The sequence below is a fragment of the Anopheles maculipalpis genome, chromosome 2RL, assembly GCF_943734695.1.
Source record: "Anopheles maculipalpis chromosome 2RL, idAnoMacuDA_375_x, whole genome shotgun sequence".
Classification (NCBI taxonomy): Eukaryota; Metazoa; Arthropoda; class Insecta; order Diptera; family Culicidae; genus Anopheles; species Anopheles maculipalpis.
In genome coordinates this window covers 30,008,422-30,032,074 of record NC_064871.1, presented here as the reverse complement: position 1 = coordinate 30,032,074, position 23,653 = coordinate 30,008,422, and the positions used below count along the sequence as shown (strand labels likewise).

General features: G+C 42.2%; 1 protein-coding gene across 1 annotated transcript; it reads right to left on the bottom strand.

Moving 5' to 3' along the window:
- Positions 1-870: 870 nt before the first annotated feature.
- On the bottom strand, positions 871-23,653 carry LOC126556718 (kinesin-like protein Klp98A). Its single transcript, XM_050212163.1, has 8 exons — positions 23,592-23,653; positions 5,024-7,112; positions 4,710-4,832; positions 4,443-4,565; positions 4,171-4,349; positions 1,931-3,225; positions 1,178-1,350; positions 871-1,113 (listed from the first exon to the last, which is right to left on the bottom strand). The coding sequence occupies exons 1-8, from the start codon at positions 23,636-23,638 to the stop codon at positions 871-873; spliced, it is 4,272 nt and encodes a 1,423-aa protein (XP_050068120.1). The 5' UTR covers positions 23,639-23,653.

Genomic DNA, 23,653 nt, shown 5'->3' with positions numbered 1-23,653 from the left:
ATCGTTTGTTGCTTTTCTTTGTTGGATTATAGTAACGATGAATTCATGTCTGTTTAATATGAATTCCATAAAGGAGAGTTTTTTTCATTAATTAGCAAACATTAGCATTAGCAACATTAGCCAAACTAGCATTAGCATCTTTTTGATACTATTATAACGAAATATTTGTTTTACGATAACTAATGCGGACTAAGGCTAAATGATGCGTGTTTTATGTACATTTATCTATTCCTTTTTCCATCTATTTGCTCGATAAGCATTCAACCAGGCAACACTTTATCCATGATAAAGTCCGGTGAAGCTAAGCATCTCGGTATCTGTGTGGTGCACACTGTTCGAAAAATAAAACGGAAATGGATGGAAGTAACACCGTTTTTAACGTATCCGGTAGACACACACACACTAGCAAGTGCAGAGTGAGCTATTATTGTCATTGGTTTGTCATTTCTGCTTTGAGCTTAAAACTGCAGGATGCTGCGCTATTCGATTCTAATACGGGAGGGTAAGACACCTTGGAACAATTGAAGGCCACACCAACCTTTGTCGGAAGGAAGAAAGCCGAATGAAGCGATGAAATCAACTTAAACAATACATTTCATCGAAACCGACCGGAAAGGCGCGTTGATAAAGGATGTTTTGTTTACAACAACTTTACAAACAACAAAAAAGAGACTTCTACATTCACTCGTTCGTTAAAACCGATGTGATTTGTTCCTAGCTAGATTAACCTATCCTATAATTTTAATCTAAAAACGAAAACCTAACGCGCTTGGGTCTAGAAATCTAAAAGTCTTTTACATCACAAAAATAAAACGTTCCCCAGCTACACCATTAGCTACAGGAAGCCATTAACACTTCCCCCAACTGCTTTTATCCCGTGCCATGTTTGCCCGTTTCGAAAAGGCCTTTTTTGAAGAACGAGTGGAACTCGATCAACGTCTGCTTGGTTAGCCCGGGCCGTCCTTCACCCTCGTAAATGGGACAGTGAGGAATTTTGGCACACACGACCAGTAGGCGGCGCAGGTACGTTTCTAGCTGTCGACGGCGCGTTTTTGCGACCGATTCCGTGTTCGATGCAAACAGTTCACGCCTCGGAAATGGTATCGTTGCGATCTGCAACGGAAAGGCGGAAAGTTAGAATGGGAAACTGATTGTTTGCTGCACGAGACACACTTACCTTATCACCGTACAGTTTCTTCATCGCCAGATGGAGCTCACGAAAACGGCTGTACCGTCGCAGTAATGTCCACCTTTCGTCGGGTAGATTAATTTTCACCTCGTACTCGTAATGGGTTTGTTTGCCCGCACCTCGTATGATGTACGTTGGTATGTTTATAACGTGATCGGAACCTAACGTAGGAGATTATAGAAAGGAAATTAATATTTTGTAGTATCTTTTTTTAATTATTATCAGCAGTAGTTTTTATTGGTGTAAAGGATTCTTTCAACATCGATTGAGCATTTCATGTCCATGAATGAGAATTTCATGCTTCTCATGTTCTGCAGTATTTCTCAAACCTGTTGAATGTCATAAACTCTAGGAGCTTTTCCTGACAGGCCGAGCACTTAGCTGAGAAATGGATGTGAAAATGAAAAAAAAACTCAGAACATTGAAGTTGTGCCAAGTTCTCAAACAAAGAACATTCTTTTTTTAAACCGACCACTTTTTGACAACTTAGGCCGTATACCAGCTCCTTGATTGTGATGTCTGATGATCAGATGTCTAACAAAAACTGGCTGAAAAATTTAGTTTTATAACTCAAAACATTTGGTTGTCAATTTCTATCATCTGCCTTGAGAAACCCTGAAGATTGTAAGTAAACCGATCAATTTTACAGGTTTGTTGAAATATCATTTCACGTAAAATAAAATTTGTATCCACGGAAACGATAAACCCATTCGATGTTGAAAATATCCACTTCTAACTTACGGTAAGTTCCCTCCATGGACGGTAAGGATCGCGTAACGCTCGGTGCATAAATGCTGCCTTGGTCACGCGCTCGCATGTACCCCGGATAGATGCACGAATTGCCCACCCGGCTATCGTCACTATCGGTAAAGCTTTCAGGTATATCTCGCATCGAATCAAGCTGCAACTCCCCATCCGACAGGCAACTCTTCTCCACATCCTGTATCTTTATCTCCAGCTGTACGATACGTTTCTGCAGATCCTGCAACTCTCCAATCTTCCCGTCCAGCATCTTCTTATCACCATTCGTTTCGAGAATTTTCATAATTTCCGCCTTTTTGCTAGCGATACTTTCACGTAGAAGATTCATTTCGCACAGTATCAAATTTGCCGTTGACGAGGTGATCGAGCTATTATCGATCGAGGAACCACGCGACCGTTGCTCTTCCTCATCGTCCTCATGCCGACGGCGCCGACCATTCTCTTCCTCTTCATCATCCTCTTCCTCGTGGCTTCCGTCCGTCCCACTGCTCACACTGCTTACCCTCAGCGGATGGATGCCATGGCGGATGTCAAAAATTTCCGTACGCATGCTACTACTTTTGCTATTGCTGTTGCTGTTACGGTTCCGATTCGGCAGGGCTAGCCTCAACCGATTCGATCCGGGCGTGCCTCCCGTCGATGACATCGTCGTTAACGTGGTGCGTTCCTCGTCCGAATCGGACGATTTGTGACGCAATCGAGGTGACTGTTGGTTCGCTTTCAATACCGCATTTCCATCCGTCACGATCACGGTCGTCGTTGTGGTGGGCATGTTTTTACCACCGTACTTTGGGTTGGGCGTGGATGAGGTAGCAAGTAGTAGACAGTGATCGTCCGACTGAAAGAGCAGCTTAGCCGTACCGTTTACAGCGGGTTCGTTCTGCCTGTCAATGCTACCCGTTTCACTTTCGTTTTCATCCGCTCCCGTGTGTAATGGGGCACCCGGATCGGTGGCTTTATTGGTTTCGAAGCTAACACCACTATCGCTCATACCGCCTTGAAGCATGGTGCCACCGTTCGATGTGGCCTCCTCGTAGTCTCGATCACCCGTATCGGATTCGGTACCGTCCTCCGTTGAGCTGGGCGTCGGTATGAGTTGATTTAACGAATTTAATGCGGGTGTGTTGAGTGCGGACACAAAGGAGCAGTCCGAGTTGGCCGTGTGGAATGTGTCACACGTTTCCAATGTTCCGCGATTGACACTCAACAGAGTTCGTGCATCCGTTCCTTCACCATCGGCTTCTCCGTTTGTGTGCGTAAGATTTAATGTCATCCTGAAGAACAGAACGGGAAAAGATATGATTAGTTTAATTGAATTTCAATTGTTTGCCTTACAACTATACAATGAACTTAAACCTAACTAACCCTAATCTAAACTGTAATGCAGCTCAACCTGGGAAAGGATGAGCTAGACGGGAACGAAAAATTGATAACGAAGATTGATTGTCATCAAAGGTAAAGGCAAGCAACAGAGTATCTTTGCGTCGTATTGCAGTGCAGTGGAGAAAGAATAGAAGAGGGCGGATACGAAGGGAACGAAAAGGTGCATTACCACAATGCAGAAGGAGGTAGACAATGGATCGGCGTGATTAAAGGGAGCTTCCACGCCATGCCGAGCTTCGAACAGCGTAACGATCTTGCGAACAGCAAACCTTGTGAAAGAACTCTGCACTCTCTCGATACGGTCTATGTGGATCCTAGCCAACGGCGACCAAATCACCGTGCATTACTCCAGCAACGACCCGACCAACGAGCATAATAGTACCTTTAGGCAGGTCAGGATCAGTAAAATCGCAGTAACCATGCTTCCAAACTTCCCGAGCTCTGGTAACAAAGGAGTCGATGTGGTAGGTGAAGGGTAGAACAGCATCCAGCCAAACAACGAGGTCCCTGACGACAGAGACTCAGTTGACAGAGATCAGGTCGATGGTAGAGGGATAAAAAAAAGGCGAAGCAGGACCGGGTAAACTTTACATTTACTAGGACTCAGGACAAGCACATTGACAACACACCATATAGAAAAACGATTAAGTATGTTTTGGAGAACAGAACAAGCGCTGAGAAAGGAGACAGAATAAAAGATTTGAATGTCGTCAGCTCTAATATAAAACAGAGCAGGCAATCATTAATGAAAAGGACAAATAACAGAGGACTAAGGACACAACCTTGCGGTAGCACCAGTGATAAACATAAACCGATGACCGCTTGTCAGTACTTACGAAAGCTTTTTCTGTTGAATTTGTTCCAGCTCCTGCTGGGTTCGCTGTTGCAGCAAATCCCTGTTTTGCTGCTCCAGCTCCTGTATCTTTTGGTCCAGATCGGCAATCTTCTGTGTGCTTTCGGACAGCTGTTGCTCTTTCTCCGATAGCTCCATCTCGTATTTGCTGATCTCATCCCGCTGAAAAGTTATGTAAACGACAAATGTTACAAAATGTGTGCTGCTATGTGGGCCACCAGGATTTCGCCAAGAATCGATTATCCATAGACTTACATTTCGGCGAACAAACTCCCTAATGTACTGTTGCGAATAGTTGTCCAGTGAGCGAGAGATTTGAAGCAGTATTTCCGAATAATCTTCCGTCTGGGGAGCATTTCGTATCAGCTCACTGCTTGCCTATTGTAGACAATGAAACAGGAAAAACAGGAGGGAGTGTTAAGATACGTAAAAAATAGTTATTTGTTATAAAAAATAAAGCGAATTAAAAATTCAAAAGGAAACTAAATGTGCTAAACGAAATAAGGGCTAGCGTTTCTCTACCTCGTCCAGACGGCCACAGTCCTGCAACTCTTGGAGCTCTTTCGCGACGTACTCATAGAAATCGCGCTTCTTCGTGTCCAGCTGCGTTTGCAGGGCGGACAGCTGCCGCACCAATATGTCCACCTGGACAAATCATGGAATGTGAAATCATACCGGGAAACGGAAACGATGAAAAGAAGCGATACACAACAGAAAAAGTTGATAAAAAATTAATGAAAAATAAATGAAATAAGAATAATTAATTAAACCAGCGATACACAACTAACTAAGGACCACTTAATTCATTTAGCATAAAAAATAAACCCATCTCTTACTTGCGTCTTTTCATTGCTTTTCTCCCACAGCACCATCTCCTTGCGTGCCATTAGCTCCCCAATTCGGCAGTCTAAAATCGTCAACCGGTCCCGCTTGGTACTTTCCAACCGCTCCAGCTCTTCGGTGCAGAGCCGTATCTTATGCTTAAACTGTTCGTGCATACGCGTACGCTCCAGATTTAGCTGGCGCAGCGCATTTTCGATCGTTTGCAGTATTTTGCGATGCTCGTCCTGCAGCTCGGCATCCTCCCTGCTCGGTGTGTACTGCCGAAAGCGAAGTGCGCTTTGCGGTGAAGCTAATCCGCCAGCAGCACCACCACCGAACAAGCTCAACGACGACCCACCACCAACACCATCATCGTCGCTCAGAAAGCTGGTACACAGGTTTTCGCGCGAGGCAGCAATTAACGAGAGGCGTGACAAATCGAGCCGAGACGATCGCTGCTGGTGACTGTTTTCTTGACGCATTTTAGCCGCCTCCGCCGGATTGTTGTAGCGGAACATGTTCGTCCGGCCAAGCAGCAGTATATCGCCTTGACTGATAGCTGTCGGTACTTCGATCATGCTCGCATTTAACAGACAGGTAGCGTTCGGATTAGGATAAATCGTTGCATTGCCGTTCGAAATTACGATGCGACAATGTTCCGGCGCAATACCGATACCGTTGAGCGAAATGTCCTGCGGATAGGGGGCCTCATCCGTACCGATCGTCGTTTCACCTTCCTTCAAACTGTACAACGTTACGCCCGTACTGATATCATCGTGAATACCGATCAGATGTGGCATCTCCGAGTCGAGCACAACACCAACGCCCGATTTGCGCAAACCCAGCGATCGCTGTTCGCGCAAAATTGTTTGTGCCTCGCGCCACTTCTCCGCCCACTCTTCGGTCAACACCTTTTCCTGTGCTTCCTTTTTGTGCAGATCTTCCAGCACCTTGAGCTGAGGCTCGAGCGCAGCGCCACTATCGCTCGATAACATCAGTTTCAGTTTGTAGATTTCGTCGCGCAGCTCGCGTATCAACTTCACATTCGGATCCTCGTTGATCGTCGGCTTGTTGATGATGTTCTTCGCCCGGTTCGCGTACCGTAGTGTACTAAGCGTTTCACTGTAGTTCACATCGGCCGGTGAGATAGCCGCTATCATGATCGTTTTACTGTTTCCACCTAAACTGTCCTTCAACAACCACGTCAGGATAGAGTCCCGGTACGGGATGTACAGCACACGCTTGTTGTTGGTCGGATTGGTTTGTTCGGCCAGGGCGGAGATAACACTCCCTAGCGTCACCAGCGATTTGTTAATGTGCGCACCCTCCTTCAACCGTTGTCCGGTCGCACCGGTTGCATTGGCTCGCTCGCTACCCGCCAAATCTACCAGATGAATCTTGGACACGGTTTCGCTGGGCAGATCGTTGAGGTAGCGTGCCTGGACGAAGGTTATGGTGAAGATCGCATGGCTTCGGCTGCTCGTATCGTTCATGTTCGTACTAGCTGTCGTTCGCTGGATGTTGCCCTGAATCATACAGTTCTGTATCTCCGAGTAATCCGACACCGGATGCTGGGACAGGCTTTCCACGTACGGTCCAAGTGTACGGTGTTCGCGCACACGCAAACCATGCCCAGCACTGCTAGGTCCAAGCAGATCCTTTACCCGTTCGTTGTAAATTTCCAGATAGGAACACTGCGTTTTGTAGCCTGTACCTTCTTCCTGCCCAAGCTTCATGCGGGCAAACAGTGAACGACATATTCGCGGGATGAGTCCTTGTGCTTCCGGTGTGCCCATCATCGTGAATGTTTTGCCACTACCGGTCTGCCCGTACGCGAACACGCAAGCATTGTACCCCTGGAAGGCGCAGTCCACAATCTCCGTACCGAGATCGTCGAAAACGGTTTCCTGTGGTGTGAAGTGGGGATCGCGTTCGTCCACCGACCAGTAGGAGTGATCGAATGTGAAGTCGTTGAATGGGTCCTGGGCGGCTCGGGAAGCGAGATCGCCCCGTATACCATTGCCGGTGCCAAGTTTCGGTTTCAGCAGGCGCGTCTTCTTGCCATCCATCTGCACGATGAGCTTTGCGCCGAGTTCATGTTCCCTGTGGAATGAAACAATATACCATCGCATTAGTACTTCAACTAATCGAAACTTTCTTAGCCTTTACTTATTATAAATCATGGTCAAAACCAAGTACGAAAAAGAGATTAAAATGTATATAATATAGCATATAAGCTTTATACAAGAGATACTAGAAGACTTTCAAAGAAAATTCCCAAAGCGAAAATTATCGATTGATCAGTCCTACATCATACTGCAAAACTAGGAGCGATTGACAAAGTGTAGGCAATAAATTTCGACCAAATTTTTCATGTTTGGTTGTACGATAATGTCCAACACTCAAGTTCCATTGCTACCACCAAAAGCCAAGGTAATTTCTTCTTTTTCTACGACCAATCTAGCTATCGCGTGATCAGTAAACGAATAAGCATAAAGAACGTTCAACGTTCATCAAGACTCCCAATCGGTATGTATACTTTATATTTCCAACATAATTTTACACATCTCTGTTGGATCAATCCTCCTATAAACATTCTTTCATCTGATCAGAAAAAGTAATATCTACGTAACTAGCTAACTTTAGCAACCAAAGGGGGCGTAATTGATATTTCATATCTGTCAACGGATCAGCCTCAGGCCAACAATCTTAACTCAGGCAGACAATTGAAAACGGGGTAAAAAATCCATCCAAACGCACAATCAACAGCCTAACGAAGCATAAGAGAGCTTAGCCTGATTTAGCGATAATTCATTACTGTATCATATTTCTTCTTTTTTTGCTGCTGCTTTATATTTTCTCTATGATTCACTTCCGCCATAGGAAATGAAAAATATACACTTACGACTGCCGAAATCGCCCCTTATAAGACTGGCTGAAGTTGACGGTGCAACCTCACCAATCATAATCATAAGTCAAACGCCGATAATCATGCTGCTGCGTTCCGTTTTTTTTACACTTGCCTGATAACAACACTATAGACAGTTGGGCAAAGTGAAACATTGCTGAAAGAGAGTTGTTTAAAAGTGCTGATCTCATAAACTCCCCGTTAGTAACCTCCACATTGCTTTCCAAATGCAAAATCAATAATTTTTGTTTGTGTCTCTTAACATTTTGGGATGACACATGATGCCAACTGTTGTCGCAATCAAGAAAAAAAGAGCAAAAACTGCGATAAGGAAAAACATATCGCTCGACTACCTCATCTCAAGGGAATGACATAAGCTTTTGCTAATGTCGAATACCCACTATCAAAAGCTGCTTGATGGAGAGGATTTTGAGGTTCCTTCCCATCGATAAACAGTACCGAAAATTATTGAAATTATAGCCAATAATCGCGAACCAAATCACGGAAGTAACGACTGCAGCACACCGCATCCGTTTAAATGGTGATTTTGCTAAACGCAAACGAGTTACGTTACGCTCGTCTTGGGCTTGTCGATGTAAGTTTGCCACTACTATCCACCACCGCGATGGGTGCCTAGGACGGTGCGGCAGAGAAGCAACCGAAGGAGTTGCATCATGCGTCTGGCGGGTGTGTTTTGCCGACTGTCGGTACGATTGTCCGAAAACCGCAACTCTCATTACCAAGCCGGCTTATGGTCGGGCCGGTGGATTCATATAATCCTCATATAAAAAAATTGACCTATAGATAGCGAAAGAGCAAGCAATCATGCCCGGGAACGATTGACTCACAGTTCGAAAGTGAATGTGAAACTGGGAACTTAATGTATATTAATTAAGAAACAGATTGTTGTGTTAGCTTATTGTACGTAGCTTATCTTTTGGCAAGACTCATACGCGTGTTGCTATCAATCGTAATAAATATGTTTGCTCTGAATTCAATACAGGAAAGAGAAAGGGGAATTGTAGTTGTTTGATTTATGTTAGAGAGACTTAATTGTTGATTAACTTTTTTTTTACAACAAATATCAATGATTAATCATGTTTAATGGGCGGTTCGGTGGTGCGGCAGAACCAGCGTTCAAATCCCATCCGGACCGTGATCCCGTAGTGAGGACTAATTCAAGTCTAGTAAGCCATTTGATAGCCAGGGTAACCTTCGAGGTCGTTAAGCCAAGAAGAAGAATCATATTTTAAATATTTAATTATATTTCCCATATCTTCCCAAAAAAATTTAAACCATTTTTTTTAATAAAAGGACATTCAAATTAACCTTAGAATTGACAACCAAATCTACACATGTAAGTTGGCAACCGGCATACCCGGGACGATTCCATACGTTTTGACGTATCCATTTATTGGTTTTCGTAGGTAAACAATGCTTTTTTCCTTTTTTATATTTGCGAATGCGAGTATAAAATATTTTATATTTGCGAGTTATTTATCATTTATTTATTTATTCTAGACTTTTTGTTGCTTTCGTATAGCTAAAATCTATTTCATCCATTAATTATGTTTTTTTTTTTCATGTTATGATAAAACTAACGATCCATTTGAAATTTCAAACGAATAGAACACGAATAGAAGATAAACGTCATTCTCCATACAATATGTATGGAATACCCAATCCCAATCCTCATTTGTTGCCGCACTTCTCCTGGATTGCATCGTTGCCTCAGCTTTGCTCATGAAAATCCCTCTATATGTTCCCTCCCGCGCCCTTCGAAATCGTCCCCCAATTTTTGTTGCCTTACGCCGCTCTACGGTGGGCCGTAAATATCCTTTCCTTATTGCCATTAAAATGTTTAATTCCTCGTCCCATCACTTTGATTTCAACATATCCCTACCTGCTTTCCGTTCTAGGTTGTTATCCACTTCCTAATCTTTCCTTCGCTTCCCTATTTTCTGTTTTCTTTTTTCCCAATGGTGCAACTTTTTCTGCGTACTGTTTAGTTTTAGATTAATTTAAGATTAAATATTAGACTACTTCTATAACCAAGGGCAAACGTATGAAATACATGAAATGAAATACCCGCGGTTGCCAACTTGCGTGGTAAAGTTTAAAATAAATCAAAATAACACACTTACTGCTTGTACACTATAATACACTTACACTTACAATGCATACACCAAAAAATCGAAAAAGAGTTGGGAGGGTTCTGAAATTTTCAGGCCAATGAATGAAATGTTATTGCAGTTTAAAGTTGAAAAAAATATCCGAATATCCGGTTGCCTGCTTGAAGGTTAAACTTTTATTCACCCACTTTTATTCACAATTATTTTAAAGTTGTATAAAAATTCTCTGTTCAATAAAATGGGTTATCTGATGTGTGTATATTTTGTCTTTTCTCTTGTGGTAACGAAAATTTGATCGATAGGGAATGAAAACTCAAATATATTCTTAAGAAGTGGGTTCAAAAGAGTTTAAAAATAGAAGAAAAAAAAACATATTTTTGAATCAAAATTCCATCGAGTTAAGTTAAAATTAGTAAGAGTTTAGAGACATGTCCGGCATGACCTTACAGCTCTTTAAATCAAAAAGAGAAAGAGCAGAATGTACTATTAAACATGTACATATTTTGCTGCAATAAAATCCCATAATACAAACCAAGAGTACCAGTTTTATTTGTTCATGATTTTTTTTTTAAATTCCGATAGAACTGCCTGGCCTTATTAATATAGTTATGTAAATAATGTTCAGAGAATTTGTTCAGTTACAGTTCGGTTAGGGATCTTTTCATTTGTTTAGTGTCATTTAGCAGTATGTTTCATATAATCTTTCTTGAAACAATTATTCGTCTATCGTTTCAAACTACTACTTCTGAAGTTTATAATAATCTCCTCCTTCCATCACTAGATCTAAGTTGTGTTCATGGTTCAACACACGTACCTAATGTCTGCTAGTTTATGAACACAAGGCAATAGAGAAAAATTGAGTAATGTCTGTTTACGTCCAAGTGTTACGTCATTTATTGTTCGCTAAATTGTGGACGGTATATAATAGGTGACGAACATTATAAACATAAATGTTTCCCCGATTGCACTTTAATGTACGAACCGCAGGTCTAGACAAGAATGCTCACTGTTAGAGTAGCTCACCGCACAAAAAAAAAAATACAGCATACAATCCAACCATGTTCCAGTTCCATGATTCTTCCCATCCCCTTCGAATGAAACAGTAGCCGCTCGTAGCCAATCTTTGCACTTTTGGTTGCAATACAATCGCGTTGCATAAAGCAATCGCAACAAAAGATAGACAGAAAAAAAGACGCATTGGAACCGAGAACGATCGAAGAATGGCAGCACGACCGGGAAACGTGGTGCGGTACCCCCCGTTCCGACTGACCGACTAACTAACGTTGACCACCCGCGACCGGACCAGATGATGGCAAAAGACACCATTGAACGAAAGCAAAAGAAAGCGTACCAAAAAAAAAACACAACGTCCTCGCCAAAAGGTACAAGAGCGGACAAAGAAATTCAACACCCGTCTGGTTTGTCGGTCACACTAAGCCAGGGTTGTTTCTTCGGTACCGTCAACCCGTACGACACACAGCCATTTGCTTCCCCGCTTACAACAATATCGCCTGCTGGCTGCTTCAAGTAACCGTCGTTCCGGGAGCATAGTTGAAGCCTACTGTCTGCCACCATATTGCATTTCCGCATTAAGGGGAGGGAACTTGGGGAAGTTAAGAAATCAGCGAACTGAAACCATTGGCCACAAGCCCCGAGCCATCGGTGTTTCACGGTGCCATGCTAACCTACGGTGCAACATTAATTATTGAAGAAAGGGGGGCAAAAATCACTCGCTCCACGGTGTGTAGTGCCCTGCAATTGTTACGGCGATTGATTTTCCACAAGATACATTTGCACTATGAATTTTAAATCAACAGCCACAGGCCACAGCAACAGGCTATGCTCGATGTTTGCTGATCAAGGTTGATGCAATTGTAAGAATAAAAATCACTGCCTGGAGGGGTTCTGATTGTTTTATAACCAAAGTTAACGTTTACTGATTGCTGACTTTTTGTTTATTGTTGTTGAATTTATATCTCCATTTTGCTTCTTAAGTTGTGCGATTTTTCTTTAGGTTCCCTGCATTGCACCTAGTGTCACTCAATAACAATCCTACCTGAATATACTGAGGACTCTCAAAGTGGTTAAAAAATGGTAGCTCCGACCTCACTAGGAAGCTCTAGCCTCACTGTGAAGCTCTACCTGCAGCAAATAACATTGACCTCACTAGGAAGTTCTGTCCTGATATATTAAGTCTTCATTTGCTATGAAACTTTGAACTCACTTAAAAGTTCTACCCTCATTACGAAACTCTACCGTCACCAAGTAGAGTATCCCTGACTTTGAAGTTCTATCGTCACTGGGTAGGTCATCCTTCGCTAGGTAATTGCACTGACATAGGAACTCTTCCTTCACTAGGCACGTTTCTAGCTCTTGATTTTCAGTGGGATGGTCTTACCAGTCGAAACCCTTGCCTCCTTTTTGGCACTTATGTACTGCAAAAACCATCCGAAAATAGGATAGGACGAACATAATAAATGTTTGTTTGAAGCAACTGTAGAATTTGGTAATTTGTTTTTCCTTATTTCAAACTAATTAAGTTTTACAATGTGCTTCATTTCAAACTACACCTTCCAAGTTTCATACACACAAGTGATTAGGAGATTAGTACGTAAAGTGTCATTCATTTATAATTCGGTCGCTCATCACGACGCAGCAGTAAAACGATTATTTTTTTTTACGTAAAAATATAATTTCTACATCAAACGAAAGGTATTTTTTATTGTTCTTTCATCATGAAATTCAAGAAAATTTTATTTGTTTATGCAAGGATGAATTTAAGCAACTTTCTTTTGATACTTCTCATAAGCTGGTTTATCCACTTCAGTAGCTGTTTTTTCCCAAAAGTATGCATGTTGTGCAGTTGGCAAATCTGGCCAGAGCTTGATTGAGCCTTTATGAGCTTTAACAAAAAGCAAAACACACTTATCCAGGCACTGATCTTTTTAACTGTCCAGTTCGCAGATTGATTTGTTATAAAAACCCGTGTTTTGTGCTCCCACAGCTGCAGATGGCTTGCCGTAGCATGAGCGAACCTTAATTTGTTGGGAACATTGCCCCGTGCTGTGGCAATTTTTGGCCAAAATCCTGCCTCAAATCTATTTTTATGCACGTTTCGTCATCCATAAGAACGCAACCCGCGTACCTCGTTAGAACCTGGGCATACAATTTTTGGAACACATATTTTGGCGATGTAATTATGCTTCAGAGTTCTGTTTGGTTGCTTTCCCCCATCCAAAAGTTCAAGGTAAGCCTGTAACGTTCTCAACATCTTCCAGTTCAGCTGACATTGTTCCTGTACGACGATTTTGTTCAACCATTCTAGCCACGCTTTGACGTTTCCGAAACCGTTTTAAAACATATTCAAAAGTAGAAGACGCGTTTTTTAAGGAATTTTCCTATTTTTCTACGTTAATTAATTACACAATCACACAATTAATTATCTACGTTGCAGCTCCATCGTTAATATTACGAACATGCCAAAACCACTCCATAAGAGGGAAGAGTCCTCCAATATCTGCTCATAGGTGTAAAGAAAATTCCATAAAGCACCGCTGGGGGCTCTACTATACATAAGTTAGAATGACCAAGTTCTAAATGAACAGTACTTTACCTCAACGTCTTGCCATGTTGCCCTAAAGATTGATACGTTTGCCTTATCGACCGAAAACTCCCATACTAAAGCTAGCAAAACCGATTCCAATGCTTTTTATAATTTTCAATTTCAAATTCAAGCTGGGTTTCCTTTATTAGAAGGTAAAAATTTTTTTATTCATGAGAGTCCTATGGTTAAGAAAAGCTCCAACGCATCGCTTTAAATCATAATTAGTCAGATAAACAATAACTATAGTTAAGAATGCATTTTCACTCACTATCCCCTATACAGCAATCAGCAAAGTTGGGGAGGTTCAAGTAGTAGAAATTTAAGCTGCTTGCTAATCGCTTTTATTTTATCACACACATATGCATTGCACGTTAAAATTCGCTTTCAACTAGACCCTCTTTCTCTCTCTTTTGACATCCAAATATCCAACACTACCCTGCTGTCTGTCGGTGTGGTGAAAAGTGAAAATTTATATTCATAAAAACAGCAGTAGCAGCAATCCAGCACGTCCATTTGATGGTTTGTGCCGTTGTTGCTGCACCGCACGGACAATGCATAGCTTATGCTTCGCATTACAGCCACGAAAGTTACAAATAAATGATTTACTTCCACATATTGGTAGCCAGCAGCAGTCCAAAGAGAGTTCGAAGGAAAGATGGGACGAGGCCAAAGGCAGGGAACACATAAACGCCCACTAATCGACCGCTCGCTACCCACCACAGTCAGTTATGCTTCTCAAATGCTCACGAGCATGAAAGTGTTTTTGTGTCTTGTGTAAGGTTGTTGTTGTTGTTGCTTCCACCCAGCCAAAACTTTTTGTGGAGGCCGCTGCTAGGAAGTATCAGCAGGCCAAAAAAAAAACACCCCCGATTTCCGTTTCCAATTCCGTGCCTTATCTTGTCAAAACTGTTTCACACTCGAGAGATGCGCTCTGCTAGAGGAAATAGTTTCCCGTCCCGTTGATCAACCGATCGTTTCGCGGTGATGGAGCTGGAGGGTGGGGAATGCTTATCGTTAGAGGAAAAATAAACATTCCATCCGATTGGTAAACATTCAATCAAGTTGCTAGGCCGTTAAACGGTGATAATTGGAAAGGTATAAGAATTGTATGTTGCTCAAATTTTGATTTACGCTCTCCGTGTGTTTGGTTATTTATTTACACACGCAGCGCAAGTGTTGCTATGGGGCTTAGCCATACTGGGAATGCAAGTAAAGCGTTATTTTATAACAAATGTTTCATTATAAAGACCTAACCGTGGATCTTCTCTCTTTATGACCGTTGATTTTCAACGATTTTTTGTTTTGTAAAACTTAGTAGAAAATTTGGGAAAGCAATCCTTTCAATAAAACAATAAAAATAAAAATGCTGAGTCTTGTTTTACCTTTCTGAAGGAAATACAACCAAAACATGTTAGACGGTAAAACAAGACCGTTTATCCGTCCGTATACCGTTTTGAGAATCACCTCTTTCAGCTTTCCAAACTATAGTCTTACCTATGGGACGGACCTAGGGGTTTTCGAATCCCATTAACACAATTGGCCCTTCCACGCAATCGAGATGGAGTCAATCATCACATTCCCGCTATTATCACAACAGCGTTCGGTAAGTTGCTGAGCAGGGATGTCTAAAACTCGGGGCTCAGCACATCGTTTGTGCTGGAAGTCCCCCGAATATAGGCTCCATTGCCACGACGTGCCTCCGTGCCTTCGGGCGGCAATCCAGCAGCTCGCATAGCCCAGACTTCCAGATTCCAAAGAGGCTATGGAGATACATTCTACGGACCTGGAAAAATGTTACCAGCTACAGACTATCATCCGACCAATACTGTATTTACTTGATACTGTATTTGCTGAAGCACAACCAGATCTGACACGGACTGCTTCTCGACAGAATGAATTGATCTCCTTCAGTATGCTCCCAGATAGAAACTCTGGAGCACAAGTTTGCCCTGTGCGCTAGGTTATCTAGTGCTTGGAGCATACTGATACAGACTATGGAAGCCATTGTCCCAAACCACAACATCCACTTCCCAATCAATATGAATTGCTTTATTTTATTTTGTATTGTTACACAAAGATCTGAAAAAATTTAGGAGTAGGACTTTGAGTAGGACACTCAAAGGAAACAATAAAAATAATGGAAAATTGTAATATCTCATTTTCTTCTCTGTAGATCTTATGTACTAATGACTCCATGTGTTTCTATAGTAGAACATTTAATTAATCTGCAATAAAACGACACTAGCGCAGTCTGTTTAAGTTCAACGCTGTGTCGATCTTGAACTCAAAGCGTCTATGAACTCAAAGCGACTCAAATGCGACTATTCTGGATGAGTTTGGTGACACTCAAACAACGAGAAATTATCAAAATGAACTCCATTACGTCATTATTATATTCTAACAAATGTAGACTAAAGACTCTATGGCCTTAAGAAAAAGTTTACCCTTGGCTTAACTTTAAATCTTGCATTTTTACTTAGCTGCTCATCAGGATCTACAAGGCTGGCAGACAAAATACTCGATACTGCTCACGATTTAGCAACGTAGTTTGCCGCTTTCCCATCTGATTCGTACATCTATAGGATTTCTATAGGACAGGTCATTTTCAAGAGTCAACCTTATTATTTCTTTCTGTAAATGACTTTTTTCCTGCATTCCCAGGGAAATGACTGGATTCCCTGGGAAGCTGGTACGGCTGCTAAAAGCCACTATGGACGGGGTGCAGTGCAAGATGAGAGTTTCGAGAATGCTGTCGGAATCGTTCTCTCCTGTCTGTTGTTCAATATCGCTCTGTAGGGTGTCATAAGAAGCGAGGACTTCGACATCCGGGGCACGATTTTCACCCGATCTCTTGAATGCCTTGGCTTCGCGGATGACATCGACATAATCGGACGGACAACTGCCGCGGTGTGCGAGGTGTACATCTCACTGGAACGCGAGACTAATAGAATTGGATTGAGGATCATTGCGACGAAGACAAAATACCTGCTTGCCGGAGGCTCTGACCGTGATAGAGCCCGCCTCGGAAGCAGAGTATCACTTGACGGCGACGATCTCGAAGTGGTAGAGGAGTTCTGCTACCGTGGTGCGATCGTAACTTCGGACACAAACTCCTGCGATCCAGAAGACTTCAACCGTTATTACCGCACCTTGATAGTCCGGTAGTCCTCTACGGGTACGAATCTTGAACTATGCTGACGGAAGTCGCCAATGCACTCCCCATTTTCGAACGGCGGTTACTAAGGACTATCTTTGGCGGTGTGTGCGAGCAGGTCGTGTGGCGAAGGAGAATGAACCACAAGCTAGTGGAGCTGTTTGGCGGTGCTGATATCCTGACGGTAGTCAAAGCCGGAAGGATTCGTTGGCTGGGGCACGTGATGAGGATTCTGGACTCATGCCCCACCAAGAAGGTACTCGTCAGCGAGCCATTCGACACGAGGCCTAGAGCGGGCGTAGGCACAGCCAGCTCGTTGGCTTGATCAAGTGGAATCAAACCTGTCGGAGATCGCAGCCCTAGACCAAATTTCTTGGAAACTGATTGGAGACCTGACCATGTCGACGCGACGTGCTGAATCCTGAGCAGGCCAAGAATGTTTGTTTGCCTTAGACATGAAATCATGTTTAGCTGAACAGTCCACGGTTCATTTACGTTAACATATGTGAAGGCATCTATGTGAACAACGACGATTATTGCCAAGTACAAGACCTAGCAAGCAATCCGACACGTATAAAAACTTGAATAAAGTTGTAATAAAAATCGCGCAAGACGTAAAATTAGGGTTACGGTTAGAGGAAGAACAATTAAATCCGCAAAACATTTCATTGAATATTGAACTTTTTTCCAGGAGGACGGCCTGGTCGTATCGCTGATCACTTACATTTTTTAAAGTATTAAAATAACCCCAAATTTAAACTATATGAAAATATTATCCAAATAAGCTGAAAATAAAAGAAAAACTCGTCATACTTTCCATTTACCTTCATGTCTAGAGCATATGGTGAACCTTTGATTGGCTTCGTTCCGACAAAGCCCTTTTCTCTTTTAACAAAATCAAATACTACATTTCCTAAAACCAAATGAACCAACGAGCCTATTGAACGTGAAGGAAAACGATTCTTGTTTTCAATCGACCACCGATCATTAAAGATGATCGATCATCGTCCAATGTCGATGGTTCATGAGTTGGGAAAGGGAAAAGGCACGTACGTTACCAACGGAGTGAAATCGCAACCTTCAGCAATACATCACAATGCCAGACGATACACACACACACACACACGCGCACACAGGCTCATCTTTCCGTTACAAACAGCAAAACCGCCATCCGTCTTCGCGGTGACCTGATTTTCGGCAGATGCCGCGTTCATGTAAAACTCACCTTGATCGGCACCGGTCCGTGTAGCCGCATGAACTTTGCACCGAAATTGTGCATGCGAAACGCATAAAAAAAAACCGTTCCATGGTCCACCGTGTGACGATAATGACAAAAGCCCACCAGCGAAACCACCTTCGGTTTCTATCCAGCGAACCGTTACGATGCCGGAAAGCGGTTAAATCAAATTCAAATAAGAAAAAAGGCAACACAAAAGGTGGAAAAAACGGAAGGAAATAGCACCTGACGCTGATGTTTCGCCTTCAATATGGTCCTACTTCTTGATGCGAAGGAGTAAAACACGCAAACACTCAATACTGGCGAAGCTAACACAAGCTGAGCGAGCGCATAAGCTTATGGTGGCAATCGTTAATTCACGCAAAGCTCTAATAATGCAATCCGTCAAGCTAGGCTTTTACTGGCAGTCACATTTAATTCGATCATTTATTCACGTTTATTCGGTGCAAAATTAATAAAAAACAGATTGCATTTTTAAACCGCCAACCGAACGCCATCCATCTTCAGTCCATTTCCGTTGGCATTAAATGATGGGCCCAAAACACCAAACATCCCTTTGCTGTGGTTTTTTCTTGTCGTCAAATGTGCAGCTGTCTGACAAGAGCATTGCATTTGACATGAAACCGTATCCGATGGCTGTGGTTTTGGTCACATCAAACGACATGGTCGTGGGTACGTTTTGATGTGTCTCCGACAAAAAACACAACCCCCGACCCGATGGTGTCAAATGTTTCGCTGATCCGTGTTTCAATTTAATGTCAGCGATCAAGTGGTGTCTAAAACTTCAAAGTTCATTTCGGTGTCGAAATTGTGACGACCCTTAGAGCCCTGGCCCTCGACACACACAACGACAAAAGTGAAAGTGGTGCGCACAATCGAACGGAAAGACCTTGGTGTCGATGATCATTATGATCCAATCCGTTCCGATGATTGGTGTCAGAAAAAAGCCGCCAATTACCATTTTATTTCTGCGCTCCCAGGGAAACGATCAATGTAATGACAATTTTTACACAAAATGTTCTCACCACGGGCGCACAAAGAGCAACCCGACAATGAGATCCGGAAATGGGCAACCATACGAAACTTTCTCAATTCTAGGCGAGAGAGAGTGTGTGCGTTTCAAACAAGGAATCAACGTCGTCAAACGTCGTTGATGGGTGGAAAGAATTATGAATAAATTTTCTCCACAAGCCTTCTGAGCAAGGGCGAACGGTGGGTCTTGTAGATGGCGGGGAAGGAAAGTGTCAACGTACGTCTGAGCTCACACGATGAGTCATCTTATGGTGAGGCATCAGACCATCAGCCATCAGAGTATTTGCTTTTTCAGTGTTTCGCTCGAACAGGCGACATTAGACTCGACCAAAAGGGACAGAAATCAAACAAGAACTGAGCTCTTGATAGGAAGCCGTTATCAGCATCGGCTACAGTAAAGTCATCAGAAACGCAATACCGGAGGATTGCGGCACATTGCTGCTGGTAATGAAAATTCTAAACTCCCTTCCAAGAACGTCTACGATTGTTGAGGAATTGATGTCTCAACAGAGGATGCATTCATGTTAAGAAAGATCCAGAATTAACAGCGCCGAACACTATCATTAGCTGCACATTTTACACGCGACGATTGCTAACGATCTTGAACGGCAGATTATGATCCAGAAAAGACGCTCCGAAGTCAGAATTGATTCAAGCCTTGCAAAATACGACTTGCATATCAAGCACTGACATGCTCTTTAAAGGCAAGGAAAGTATTAGAAAGGAACTTGTCTGAGGTTTGGTTTATGGCATGCGTCTTTTTACTCGCAAGCGCGCACAAGTTCCACGACACATTCATAGTACGTCAAATCAAGGCCACCCCCGTAAATTGCATTAAGTCACAGCAGTACGGATACTGCAGGCTTACTGGTAAAACACCTGTTTTGTTGTTAAATGACTTTCACAAAAACGGAAAAGGAAGCGCAACCACTTTCTTAACTGTTTTTCTGCCTGCAAAACTAGCCCACCGCCCGTTGGAGGACGCTTGTACAGTTGTATAAGATGATTATACGCTGATAAGCTCGCAAAATGCTGTCGTCTTACGAATGTTAACTTTCTGGTACGACCTACACTGACGCACTGAGGCAAATGAGGTCATTTCGTTGCGCTTGTAATGAAAATACTTAGCCAGTTTAGAATGTTTGGCGAAACTAGTTTCCACTAGAAAGCAGATATTGAAGAAAATGAGAATAATAATAGCTTAAAAGCTTCCATTAGGCGAAAAAAATACAAACACCAAATTGCTATGGTTTCGTTCTAGTTACCAATGTGTTGGTAAACAACATTTTAAATGCTAAATGCTATCACAGAAAATAATAAACACCCGCCGCCCGGAACCATGGGAATGTTCACGTGAGAAATAGGTTGCTTCGTCTAGGCGGTGGAAAACGCACAACAGTCGAACGCTCGTAAACGAATTCGTAGGAACGCAAAAAGCCAACCAAAACCATTCCCATCAAACAAGGGGGCCTTTTTTGTTGTCTAAAACATCATCATCGATTCTGCAGTACACTTTTGCAGTTTGCATGCGGAAGAACAATTATGTGGAAGTGCACCAGACGCAACAACTAGCTTGGTTGGTTTATTGATGACCTTCAACTGTGTGCACAGGTGAGGATTTAAGTACAGCCGATCGAAAGCAGTACCGTTGTTGAAGAGGTTTCCGCTGACGTTGATACAGCTTGGTTTGAGGTTAGCTCTATGTTTGCGTTTTTGTATCGCATACGACCATCTCAAGTGTTTTTTTTTTCAATCATGACCTAGACACTTCATTTATAGTAGCATATGTACAAAGGTTCATCGTGAGATAGAAGTCGGCCTAAGTCATTTTCTAGATTAATTTTCACTTAGCAATTATGCGAAGCTTATCCAAAGGGATTCCCATCCTGAATTATCCGAAGCTTTTAGGGCTAAAAAGTAATATAGGCCCACAAGATGCACCCAAAGCACTCACGTGCAAGCTCCACAGTCGTTTATGAACATGACTGAGCAAGACATATTGAAAATATTGAAAGGAGGAGGAAATGCCTTATCAATGTGATTATAAAATTTATTCAACACAAGCGGTGTTGACAATACGGCACTGGACCATCATAACTAATTAGAAATTAATAAAATAAATAAATAGTCATTTAAAATGAAAATAAGGCTCAGTACAGAATTATTTTCATTACAGTATGATCAGGCACGTTCAAATTTCACTAACTGATTACATAAGTTAGTGAAACTTTTTTATAAATTAATCTTATACATAAGCTAGCTTTTGCGACACTAAACAATAATTTCAAATACCATTCCTCATTTTAATAATGATTTATTTAAATAACATTTTTATGTTCTACGCATAATGGTCACAATCTACCGTGATTTTTCTCACAAGCTCCCGCACAACTTGTAGGCCTTTATTACTCTTTATCCAAAAGGACCGCTTATAGGTGGGCACAAAAATTAATATAAGTCCCCTAAATGTTGATCTCTAATTTGTAAATTTTTCTTTAAGGTTTCACGAACAAATTCTAGTTTTTTTACAAATAAAATCGATTCCAGGACATTGCAGGCCACAAGTTTACTGTTTGGACGAGTCGCACTCATATCATGTTTTGTGCATCTGATTTAATCGATTGGAAGTTTTCCGAATTCAAAACCCTCAAAACTTCTAATATTCTTTGAGAAACAATTTACAGCATTTAACACCGTTTTACTCGACTCTTGGTAAAGTTGACGATGAGTATTACGGCTCTACGCCGTATTGCCAACATCGCCTGTGATTACTTAATAAACAAACAAAAAAATATTGATAAGGGATTTCCTCTATAGTATGTGCCTTATCCCGGACATACGGAAATGCGTTCTTGTCCACGGATTGTCAAGCTTTGTACTTCTTCTTTGTTGGCAGTACGTTTTTCCAGAGTTCTCAGTCATCTATTTCTGGATTCTCTGACTTGATTGTAGTTGGACAGTCTGTTTTGCGTATGGAGATACGATCCAATGCTCGCTTCCACCGAAGTATGAAGCTCTTGGAGCGTGCCACAAATACTCTGCTTGAGATTTCTTTGGAAGAACTAATGCACGTGTCCTTAAAATTCTTTGTATGAGTTATGACTTTACGGGCCCGAAAGAAGCCATGCTAGAATCGGTGCATGCATCGATGCTCCTTTAAAAAAAGGGCACAAACAACAAAACACGTGCCACCAGCTTCGTTCGAAAAAAAAAAGGAAAAACTTTACACATGGCGAAAGCGTAAGCGTGTGCCACACACGCCTGCCAACCGCAACCGGCGAGGGAATTCTTCAACAATCAAAACGTTGGAAACGCATGAAGATGATCATCATCAGCAGCACGATTTGCGTGACCTACTGGCATGCCGACCAATCAAGCTGGATGGGAGAAGCCTACGCGTGGCTGTCCTGTAGCTGCAATTTTCACGCGGTCATTAGATGATGCACCTCCAATCGATAGAAAACATCAAACTTCGCGGCATAACTTTAAACGGCCACCGGTCGCACGACCGTTGTACCGCCACCATCCCCACCCCCTAGCCACCGGGCACTTGCTGTTTGCCTTTTTGCCGTGCCGTAATCCTATGTAATGGAATAATTTGGATAATTCCACCTGCTTTGCACATTGTGCCTCTTTTTCTCCTGCCACAAACAAGCATGGAAAATAGGCCACCGAAAACGAACTTCGTACATCCACACGATGGATTCGTTTCGGGTTTGGAGGGTTTTTTTTGTTGAGGTTGTTGGTAATTAAACATGTGACGCAATACGCAACATAAAATATTCGAATTACGTTGCCAAAGTGTCTGGGTTTAATTATTATTTGTAATTTCTCAATCTTAGGCAATTTATTTATTTATAAACGAATAAACGACTTCAAAAGTTTTGTAGATCTCTTTCTGAGAGATTGCAATATGAATGTCTTCGTCTCAGGAGGCTTTGAAAGAAGGATTCAAGACTCGTAAAGATAAGGGCATTACATCCTAAAAACTTTATATTCTCTAATATTTTCTGTTGTTTTGGGAGGACCCTGCAACACTGTTGGGAGTACGGTACGTCAATTATCTCGGAGCTGTTTTAACAGGTCGCCACGATGTATGTGAATATTTGCAACATCTTTGCTCAAAGATATAATTCGTATATTGCAAAAATCTTCAATTAGAGTTCCGGGACTGTTCTGACCGATAAAGGCTCCAATCCAACTGTTAAGATTGCCACGTTGATAACAAGGTCAATCCTTAGTCCAAGGACGTACTGAAGTTCCTTGCTAAAATTGGATAAACTAATTCATCTTTACAGTGAGCTTCAAGAGCTCTACTCTGGGTAAAGTTTTGATGCTAAATGTATGAAAATGACTCCACAAGGACTGAAGTTCCGTCTTTTTGCTTGCATTGCTCGTTACATGATCCTGTGTGCGACCTCGTCCTTTACGGATTCGATATGCAGTCGTATTTTATGGTTCTTTCTTCATCGTGCGGTAGGTCAAGTCCGTTACTACTAACACACAAACGCTTACCTTTGATTGAAGGGACGAACTCGTACAGCAACCTTCAACGATGCCATGGTTGATTACCAAGA

Excerpts from the sequence above, each read along its gene's own strand:
- LOC126556718 (XM_050212163.1), bottom strand. The coding sequence starts at position 23,638 with ATGGCATCGTTGAAGGTTGCTGTACGAGTTCGTCCCTTCAATCAAAG. Across the intron at positions 3,226-4,170 it reads ATTCAACAGAAAAAGCTTTC|GATGACATTAAATCTTACGC; the intron begins GTAAGTACTGAC and ends TCTGTTCTTCAG. Across the intron at positions 1,351-1,930 it reads GTCCATGGAGGGAACTTACC|GTTCCGATCACGTTATAAAC; the intron begins GTAAGTTAGAAG and ends CTCCTACGTTAG.